Source organism: Carex rostrata, chromosome 6 (assembly GCF_964058835.1).
Source record: "Carex rostrata chromosome 6, lpCarRost1.2, whole genome shotgun sequence".
Lineage (NCBI taxonomy): Eukaryota > Viridiplantae > Streptophyta > Magnoliopsida > Poales > Cyperaceae > Carex > Carex rostrata.
In genome coordinates this window covers 4,900,400-4,911,531 of record NC_135923.1, presented here as the reverse complement: position 1 = coordinate 4,911,531, position 11,132 = coordinate 4,900,400, and the positions used below count along the sequence as shown (strand labels likewise).

At 32.5% G+C, this 11,132-nt stretch overlaps 2 protein-coding genes across 2 annotated transcripts; both read right to left on the bottom strand.

The window, feature by feature from the left end:
* Positions 1–803: 803 nt before the first annotated feature.
* LOC144555262 (uncharacterized) lies at positions 804–1,476 on the bottom strand. Its single transcript, XM_078303543.1, has one exon. The coding sequence runs from the start codon at positions 1,366–1,368 to the stop codon at positions 868–870; it is 501 nt and encodes a 166-aa protein (XP_078159669.1). The 5' UTR covers positions 1,369–1,476; the 3' UTR covers positions 804–867.
* Positions 1,477–9,625: 8,149 nt separating this feature from the next.
* LOC144555258 (uncharacterized) lies at positions 9,626–10,302 on the bottom strand. The gene has a single exon (XM_078303537.1). It carries the CDS (start codon positions 10,175–10,177, stop codon positions 9,674–9,676), a length of 504 nt encoding a protein of 167 aa, XP_078159663.1. The 5' UTR covers positions 10,178–10,302; the 3' UTR covers positions 9,626–9,673.
* Positions 10,303–11,132: the final 830 nt, after the last annotated feature.

The window sequence follows — 11,132 nt, the reverse complement described above, 5'->3', positions numbered from 1 at the left end:
TAACAATTTTTGCTATAGCCCTCCCTTTAGCCCCAATCAGAGTGGCTTAGATATTATATCTTACTTTTTGTGTTTGGTAATGATACTTATGTGGATGGTGTTTGAGTTTTTGTTGGTTTTTGTGTATCCAAATCCTAGATACTTCGTCGGTGTGATTTTCCTTGTTGGAATTCACAACAACCGACAATTTTGTATTTAACCAATTTCATTCTAATGAAATGGGCTTCTGCCTTTTTAAAAAAAAAAAAAAAGAGCTTAATAGTGGGCCTCACAATTATCATCGAGTTTAAATGGCAGAAACCCAATATATTTTGGGCCTAATTCATTTACGAAATATTTTTATGGGCCTTGAAAACAATATAATATTTTGACAAATAGTGATGTCTTGTATCGTTTCTCATGGCATTGTAACTTTGTTAGTGCAATGGATGAAGGTGTGGTCTGATGGTCCCGTTTGTTCGCATCAAGAATTGTGTATTTGATCTGCACTGATCTTGAAGCTTTTCGCACAGATTTTGTTGCTGAACAAATGGCTCCGACTAGATATCAGATCAAATTTGATTCGATATCTATTGGACCGTTCCCAACTTTTCATTCCGAAAACAACATTTCAATGCAGTGGTGTGGATTATGATTATAAAATTCTCAACAATTCCAAGTTCTGAATAGAAAATGAAAATAACTAAATCAAACGACCAAGTCTTCCTGATAAGTATAAAAAAAATTGCATTGAAATGTATAATTTTCAGAGAGCAAAGAAGCATATACACTTTAAAATGTCAAAGAATTGCAAAGAAGCAGCTAAAGTAAATGAACTCTGTTTTTTACAAAATGCAGAAAATTAAATAAAAAACATTCAAAGGTCCTCTATGCACTTCTTTCAAGCATCTCATAGTACTGAATTGCTGAAACCTGTCGTTGCAACTTCATTTCTTCATAAAACCTCGAAATAAACTCCTCTGCTTTTGTATCAATCCCCTTCTCCTCTAATCTCTCCCTTTCCTCAATCAACTCGACAAATCCCTCTTCTCTGTCGTCATACTCAAATTGCTCATGTTCCTTCTCGCGCTGATAAAACAATAGATCAGCCTCATCCCGATCAAAATCATGATCGACCGAAGGCGTAATGCAAGGAAGGAAGCGAAGAGAAGGAGTCTTGAATCTGAAGCTTGGTGTTTCCTCGAATGAGAACTCCCGCTCGAATTGCAATCGAGGTGACTGTCGACTGTGTCTGAGTTTGAGGGTTTTAAACAAGCGAAGTTGGAGTGCACAGTTTTGCTTGAACATGCTGCCTTTCTGGGCCCAGAGTACGGTGAGGCGGAGCAGACGCCATGCTCTGTTAGTCAATTTGGCGCTTCTTCGTGCCATCAAATCGTTGTTTAGATAGCAAATGGGCAATGAATCTTACTAATTGAGATTCTTTTTGTTGTGCTTTTTTATCTTTGAAACAGAGCTGGTTTAGAATGGAAGGTTGAGTTGGTGGTGTTTAGAGGAGATACAGGGTTTATATAGGAGACAATTGTGGGACGCGTTTGCTTATAATAATGTATAATTGTTTATTCTAAGAATTGTGTATTTGTATTGGAAGAACAGTGTTGTTTACTTGGTAGTTAGTTAATGGAAATGATTTAGAAATTATGCGTAGGGCCAGGCTATTGGGTACATAGGTTGGTACAAGAAATATAACAAGGGAATGAGGGATATAATCTAACATTATAGTACTTGAAGAAATTGATTCTCTATAAAAAAAAAGTTTTAATTTTTTTAATCATACCACATAATCTATGTCTTGGATTATAATTCTTAAAGTAATATAACTTGTTTTTCATTTTTGATGAATTATTTGCATGACAAATTGCATTGTTTATCATGAGTTTGGCTAGTATAACATCATTGTCATTTCAGCCTATATAACACTAACTCTAAAACCTATGAAATCGACTTCGAACGATTAATCCAAACCGTTCAAACCGATTTACATTATGAGTGATGCATTTACATATAAATTTTTTTATATTTTCGAGTTATTTTAGTATCAAATCAAGCGGTAAAAATATTGAAAATTAATGTATTAAAATTAAGTTAAAAACTCACACATTTGACCGCTTGACTTAGTACTAAATAAATTCGAAAGTTATAAATTTTGCATGTGAACGCACAACTAATGAAGTAAATCGGTTTGAATTCACCGTTTAAAGTCGATTTGATAGGTTTTAGAGTTGATGTTATATAGGTTGAAATGACACTGATGTTATACTAGCCAACCTCGTTTATCATTAACTACATTTTAAAAGTTCCGATAAAAATAACAAGGGATGTTATCATGCTTCATATTTATTTATTTATTATTTAAAAAATATTCACAGAGACTACAAAATCATGAAGGAGAATCAAAAAAAAAATTTCTAGAACTTTTTTATAACCAACTATGTTTTCTCCCTTTCTCATATTTATTTATTTTCAGTAGATTATTTTTCCAGAAACTAAGCTCGAGGACACAACCCTAGTAATAATCTATTTTATTAAAGTAACGTAATAGTATAATGAAGCATCAATGAAAGGAACTTCTAAATTTTAGGTAAGATTAAAAATTATCCTAAAACAATAAAAAAAATATCAATATTCATATATCAGATAGGGTCATCTTTCAAACATCCATAAATATAGTGAAAAAAAAAACATAAAATAAAAAAGTTGTTATTTTATATTATTTTATTGAGTTATTTGAATTAATCCTTTGTACATGATTTTTTTTTAATTTGAACCATAAATATATCCTATTATATGCTAATACTAGTATATTACAATAACTCCCGGTGTTGTTCGGTAAGGAGGGAGTAAGGCTCCTTTAGCTTTCTTTAGTTTCCTTAGCTGCTTAATTTTATCGAACACCGATTTCTTAGTGCAGATTAAGATCACCTCTGTTAGCCTCCTTTTGTCAGGATTTTAATCTCCTGTCCGGGCCTTAAGACACCTCTTCTTCTTCCTCTGGCTTCTTTAACTTTCACCTACTGACATCGGTTCTTTAGTGCGGATTAAGATTTAATTCTAATTGTGTTGCCAAACAGCTCCATATGTCAGTAACTTTAAATATCAAATAAATTCACTCAATAATTAATAATAACAAACAATATTCACAATGTATTAATGATCTGTTGTACAACAATTAATGGGAGTAAATTATGGGGTACCCAAAAGACTTGGAAAAATTATTCAGAAAAGGTACGAGGCCCCACATGGCAGACAGCAAGAAGCAGTTGGGTCCGGGCTGCCACTCTTTACACGGCTTAGCAGAAAACGCGTTTTATTAGCGTTTGCTTGATTCTTTGGTAGAAATCTGTGTTTCTGTTAGATGTGTATGCCACTAGCAGGGACGGGGTTACCTTCAAAGAATATGGAGGTCAAATAATTTTTATTTATTTAAAAAAAATATATTTATATCTTATTTTGTACATAATTTAGAAAAATGTTACGAGCAATAAAAAAATTAGTTCTCATTTGTAGTAGGAAGATTTTACATGTCCGACTTCTATTTACATTTGAACTAATTGTTTAAAAGTCTGGCTCTGCTATATTGTATCTGATATGATACTAGTATGATATGTGTGCATTGCTGATAAGCTCAATTATATATACTCAATTATATATAATTTCGATTAGAGTTTATTTCTAAAACTGTGTCAAATTCCTTATATCTTATCTTAGTTTAGTGTTAAAATATTCCAAGAACTAAATTATTGCCAAAATATATTTAAATTACAGGAAATGAAACAAATTGCAGATCTTTTAGCCAGCTATAATTTTAAAAAGGGGTAGAACAATCATGTCTTATTTCGCAAGCCTCAATTTTTTATAAAGGCCGCACCAATACCAATCTTGCCTTATTTCATGATATCTTCTTAGATCTGTTATATTTGAGAGGATTGCTTCCCAAGAAAATTCTAGATCAACAAAAATAGCGATTTTCAAAAATTCTAAAGAAATAGTAAAAAAAAATTCAAAAAATGTAAAATTTGGTCTCCAAGCACAATTTAATATGGAAATCAATTTGAATGATTCGGGTCGACGTTTTGAACTTTGAAATTGCAAAATATGGTGTGAAGTGAAACACTCGTTTTACTTCATGAAGCACCATATCCTAACTCTCTCTCTCTCTCTATATATATATGCAATTTAATAAATCATTGATATAATATGCAATTTAATAAATCAATTTAAGAATATATAGTATATTTGTTGTGGTTTAATAGTGTAAACGGACAGATACAGATAGTTAAAAGTCTTACCGTATTCTTACCCGTTATAATTTTTCGAATACGGATACGAATAGTCTAATACGGATATGGATCAGATAATTTAAGTAATTTTTCGAATTTGAATCCGGACAAAATTGAATAATATCCGATCCGTTTACACCCCTAGGTGGTACGGGTATAAGATACATGTATAGGTACATGTATAGGATCAGCCAACCATTATATAGAGAAATTTTAGAAAGTAGCCATCTTTTCAAATCCATCAAATAAAATACCCCTCCGTCAACAAATTTAACAAAATATCCTTATGGTCCCACTTTCTCCTCCCTTCCCCTTCCCCTTCCCCTCCTAGTTTTTCTCTTTCTGTTCTTATTCCTTTCTTCTTCCTAAATCTCAAAATACCTTTGACTTCATTAACGGTATTTTCTACTTTTTTATTTTTATACATTCCAAATTGAAAGTAAGAGAAACATCCTCTGCTGGCGCACAAAGCTAGTAGATGGACTTCCCAAGCTGCTACACGATAAGACTAAATAATAATTATTCCAAATCAACAGTTAAATTATATTTACTTTTAGAAATGCATGTAGTTTTTCTTGCTGGATTCTTTGATTCAGTCAATAAAAAATTCAATAATTGGTTGAGTGTCACTAAAATATCTGATTTTTAAAATTATATGACATCGTTATTAATTGTTGTGATGTACTTTTATGTTACTGCTTCATACGATCGAATTCATTTACATTGTAGTTGATCTGTTAATTACCCTGGAATTTCACCGATTGCTGCACAAAGAGCACAGCTAAGCAAGATCTTATTCATAATTAATGGTGTATGAACTTGAAATATAACGTAAGACAAATCAGTAGGAAGAGAAATTTATGTTTCCACATTGCATTATTAATATTAATTTTTGGCAATAACAAATTTTCTTAGCAGCTCCAAAATTGTTATTAGATCGTTGTAGCCATGGAGGGAAAGAAAGGAGAAAGGAGAAAGGAGAAAGGAGGGGAAAGAAAAAAAAACTGAGAGGGAAGGACAAAGGAGAAGAAAGTGGGATCCACGAGGATATTTTGTTAATAATTTTAAAAGATGAGTATTTTGTTTGGTGGTTTTAAAAAGAATGATACTTTGTAAAATTTCCCCATTATAGATGATTAGGATTGTTGCCTGGTCAAAGTAGTCATTAGGATTTAACTGAATCAGTTAAGGTTGTTAACCAGGATTATTTATATATAAGGGACTGTACTGTGTAAAAGACTGATCAAGAAACATCATACAAATCATTTTGAATTCTATCTTCTGTATTCTTGTTTCTCTGTATATATCACACAGTGGCCAGTGGGTTTGTGGAATAGAAAGCACAGAATCATAGGATAGCATTTAATTTAATCCTATGACCTCCAGGGAGCGGCGGACATTTTTATTAATACCCTCAACAAAAAAGAAATTTTAAAATTGCCCCCGTGGTTGGTTTTTTTTCAAAACTGCCCTAACCGCTGGGCCCACGGACGGCCCAAAACGCCAAGCAGACCCGCCCCCTACAGGGGCGGGTCACACCCCTACCAGACCGCCCCCTGAAAGGGGCATGCCACACCTCTAGCAGACCGCCCGGGCCAGAGGTCGTCCGGAAGGTCCTCTTTATTTTTTTTTTATTATTATTATTTTTTTAAGGGAGATCTTAATATTTTGATTTAAATAATTTTATGAAGAAAAAATTTCCTTGTTTAGAGTATATGCCAAAAAATAAGACATTTGGTATATTTATGCAATTAGATATCACAAGTCTAAAGATAATATTAATTAAGGAATTGTTTTTTAATAATTGATTTTATTCAAATATACACACGAAAATATAATTAGATTGTCTCAATGATGTCAACTTTTTTTTTATTTTTAGAGAATAATTGAATTATTTGATTATTGTCAACATATACCATTTGCTCGGAGATAGGCAAACGAACACAATAAATAGTAAATGCATTTTAAAATAATTATATGAATAATTCTTGAATAATCTTAGGCTTTTGACTAAAAAAAATACCGATCGTTGTACGCCTACCGTCGAACGAAAACTTAAACTGAATTTTTGAGGCACTAAACGATGTTTTTTTTTTAATTATGATGCTTCAAACGCCCGGGACAATATTCGGATCCATCTCGTCCCCCCTTTTCGAAAAGTGGTCATACACGCAAATCTGACTTTCATAGCCAAAGTAATGGCTATTTAAAGTTTTTTCAAAAGTTGAACTTTGAAAATTCATAACTAATTGTAGAAAATTTAAATAAATTGAAATTTGTGTCAATTCTGTGTATTTTTGAATGCTCTACATGCTGGTGTAATCACTTTTGCAGTTTGGTTCCTGTATCAGTCCAGACTTGTTGATTTACCAGAAGAGGTCAAATTTGATATTTTTAGTGCATTGCATTATATCAGTGGCTTTTGTTTAGTGCTTGGCTGCTGAGTTTGGACTTGGTACCATACCAGATGTTAGTCTATGGTGCATTGTGCATGGACAAAGATCTAATTTGAGGTTTGTTCATAATTTAGTAGTTGTAAACTACTCTTTTAGTACCAAAAATAAAAAGGAGGAGATCAAAAAGCTGTCAAAGCTTGAAATTTTTTGAATCAAGGCCAAATCTTTAATTAGTGTTATCTTTAAACTTGTAATAGCCAACTGACAAACAAAATCAAAGTTATAAAGAGTTACGACATCACTGCATAAATATACCAAATGTCTTATTTTTTTGGCATACACTCTAAACAAGGAAATTTTTTCATCATAAAATTATTTAAGTCAAAATATTAAGATCTCTCTAAAAAAAAAAAAGACTTCCCGGACCACAGGCGGTCTGGTCCCTAGTGGATCGCCCCTGTAGGGGGCAGTCTGCTTGGCGTTTTGGGCCGCCCGTGGGCTCAGCGGTCGGGGCAGTTTTGAAAAAAACCAAACACAGGGGCAATTTTAAAAACTTTTTTTTTTTTGGGGTATTAATAAAAATGGCCAAGGGAGCGGTGAAAACAAAGCAGATAGTGGTAAAAACTATATTCATATTTTTTTTTCTAAATTTTTCTACAGATTGAATCGGATATTGATTAAAAAAAATATAAAAATATTATTAAAATACAAAAATTCATGATATTTATGTAATTATAATGGTGAATAATATAATTTGTTCATAATATATATATATAGAGGTTGGCTAAGATCAAAGTGGTAGTTCCTCAGCTTTGGTGCTACCAATTCGTTTTTCAATTTTCAAAGTTCAAAACGTCGATCCGAACCGTTCAAGTTGTTCTCCATATTAAATTGTGCTTGGAGACAAAATTTTACATTTTTTTGAATTTTTTTACTATTTATTAAGCCACTTTGAAAATCGTTGATCCAACGGTGGCTTAACAAAACAGTAAAATCAGAAGCCACCATTGGATCAACTGTTTTCAAAGTGGCTTAATAAATAGTAAAAAAAATAAAAAAAATGTAAAATTTGGACTCCAAGCACAATTTAATATGGAGAACAACTTGAACGGTTCGGATCGACGTTTTGAAATTTAAAAATTGAAAAACGAATTGGTAGCACCAAAGCTCACGAACTACCACTTTGATCTTAGCCAACCTCTATATATATATATATATATATATAGAGTTAGGCTGGGGTGCTATGGATAGCATAGTGGCCTCTATGCTACGGCTCAATATTCGAATTTTCAAAATCCAAACGGTCGATCCGAACCGTTCATCTTATTCTCCATATTAATATCTACTTGGAGACCAAATTTTATAATTTTCTGAATTTTTTTACTATTTATTAAGCCACTTTGAAAATCGCTAATCCAACGGTTTTACTGTTTTGGGCAGCCACATCAACAATTTTGTAAAATACTTAATAAATAGTAAAAAAATTCAGAAAAATGTTTGGTCTCCAAGCAGATATTAATATGGAGAATAAGATGAACGGTTCAGATCGACCGTTTGGATTTTGAAAACTCAAATATTGAGCCGTAGCATAGAGGCCACTATGCTATCCATAGCACCCCAGCCTAACTCTATATATATATATATATAGAGAGAGAGAGATAGGCTAATGTGCTTCCATAAGCACTTGGCCCGAAGTGCTGCCACCCCATTTTCGATTTTTCAAAATCCAAACAGTCGATCTGAACCGTTCATCTTGTTCTCCATATTAATATCTGCTTGGAGACCAAATTTTACATTTTTTGGAATTTTTTTGCTATTTATTAAGCCACTTTGAAAATCGCTGATCCAACGGTGGCTTGCCAAACAGTAAAATCAGGGGTTCACCGTTGGATCAGCGATTTTCAAAGTGGCTTAATAAATAGCAAAAAAATTCCAAAAAATGTAAAATTTGGTCTCCAAGCAGATATTAATATGGAGAACAAGATGAACGGTTCGGATCGACTGTTTGGATTTTGAAAAATCGAAAATGGGGTGGCAGCACTTCGGGCCAAGTGCTTATGGAAGCACATTAGCCTATCTCTCTCTCTCTCTATATATATATAGGAATATGCTAGCATGCTATGCATAGCATAGAGCCCCTCCGTGCAACGCCTTGGATTTCGACTTTTCAAAATCCTATCGGTTGATCCGAACCGTTCATCTTGTTCTCCATATTAATATGTGTTTGGACACCAAATTTTATATTTTTTGGAATATTTTTACTATTTCTTTAGATTTATTGAAAATCGCTGTTTTTTTATGGTCCAGATTTGCTGAAAACAGCGATTTTCAATAAATCTAAAGAAATAGTAAAAAAAATTCAAAAAATGTAAAATTTGGTCCCCAAACACATATTAATATGGAGAACAAGATGAACGGTTCGGATCGACCGTTAGGATTTTGAAAAGTTGAAATCCAAGGCGTTGCACGGAGGAGCTCTATGCTATGCATAGCATGCTAGCATATTCCTATATATATATATATATATATATATATATTAAACTATATGGTATATATGTACTATTTAGATACAAATAATTGAAACGTAAAATCATATATATATTTATATTCACAGTTATTCAAATATTAGATATCCATATCTAATTTTTTAAATACATGTTAAATATTGATCGGATATTATTCACATTGTTTTCACCCCTATGTAATTCAATCTTGATAGCTACTACCATTCTACCAAGCTTTCAAAAAGAAAGTACAACGGAGTTCACAGAATTAGAGCAACTCAAATTCTAAGTTCCGAATAGAATATGAAAATAACAAAATGTAAACAACCAAGTATAATTTGCAATGAAATGTATAATTTTCAGAGAGCAAAGAAGCATCTACTCTTTAATATAGAATGAAAAGGTCAAAGAAGAATTGTAGAACTGCGAGTAAAAAAAACTCTAACTCATTTTTTTTACAAAACCCAAAAAATAAACAAGAAAATTCAAAGGTCCTCTATGCACTTCTTTCAAGCATCTCGTAGTACTGAATTGCTGAAATCTGCCGTTGCAATTTCATATCTTCATAAAACCTGGAAATAAATTCCTCTGCTTTTGTATCAATCCCTTTCTCCTCTAATCTCTCCCTTTCCTCAATCAACTCGACAAATCCCTCTTCTCTGTCGTCATACTCAAATTGCTCATGTTCCTTCTCGCGCCGATAAAACAATAGATCAGTCTCATCCCGATCGAAATCATGATCGACCGAAGGCGTAATGCAAGGAAGGAAGCAAAGAGAAGGAGTCTTGAATCTGAAGCTTGGTGTTTCCTCGAAGGAGAACTCCCGCTCGAATTGCAATCGAGGCGACTGTCGACTGTGTCTGAGTTTGAGGGTTTTAAACAAGCGAAGTTGGAGAAGTGCATGGTTTTGCTTGAACATGCCGCCTTTCTGGGGCCAGAGTAAAGCGAGGCGGAGTAGACGCCATGCTCTGTTAGTCAATTTGGCGCTTCTTCTTGCCATCAAATCTCAGATAATAGTGAATGGGTAATGAATTTTGAATGGTAGTAGAGTCTACAGAGCTAACTGAGATTCCTTTTTTATGTGCTTTTTATCTTTGAAAGAGAGCTGGTTTAGAATGGAAGGTTGAGTTGGTAGGGTTTATATAGGAGGGAATTGTGTGACGCGTTTGCTTATAATAATGTATAATTGTTTATTCTAAGAATTGTATATTTGTATTGGAAGAACAGTGTTGTTTACTTGGTATGGTAGTTAGTTAATGGAAATGATTTAGAAATTATGCGTAGGGCCAGGCTTTTGGGTACATAGGTTGGTACAAGAAATATAACAAGGGATATAATCTAACATTATAGTACTTGAAGAAATTGATTCTCTGTAAAAAAGTGTTAATTTTTTTAATCATACCACATAATCTATGCTTTTATTCGTCTGTTTTTTTATTTATTTATTTTATTCGGAGAGTTACTGTATCATGCTTCATATTTTAAAAATTGTGTTTAATATGTCTTGGATTATAATTCTTAAATTGATATAACTTTTTTTTTTCATTTTTGATGAATTATTTGCATGACAAATTGTATTGTTTATCATTAATTACATTTTAGAAGTTCCGAAAAAACATAATATTTATGTTTAGAATCTTTTCCAGAAATTTCCTTGATTGAATATTATTTTTCAATAGATTTTTTTTTCATGGAACAAAGCTCGAGGACACAACTTTTTAAATAATCTATTTGTATTAAAGTATCATAACCGTATAATGAGGCATAATTAAATGAAAGTTACTTTTAAATTTTATGTTAGATATACATTCATGCTAAAAAATATCTTTTATAGTATAAAAAGGTGATCTAGTTTTCACAAACAAACATTGATGTCAAACTAATGGAAATAATCTCATGATACATGTTAGTGGAATTGTGTTAATGCACTAATGGGAGCTTATTAATCAAATGCA

Excerpts from the sequence above, each read along its gene's own strand:
- LOC144555262 (XM_078303543.1), bottom strand. The coding sequence starts at position 1,368 with ATGGCACGAAGAAGCGCCAAATTGACTAACAGAGCATGGCGTCTGCTC.
- LOC144555258 (XM_078303537.1), bottom strand. The coding sequence starts at position 10,177 with ATGGCAAGAAGAAGCGCCAAATTGACTAACAGAGCATGGCGTCTACTC.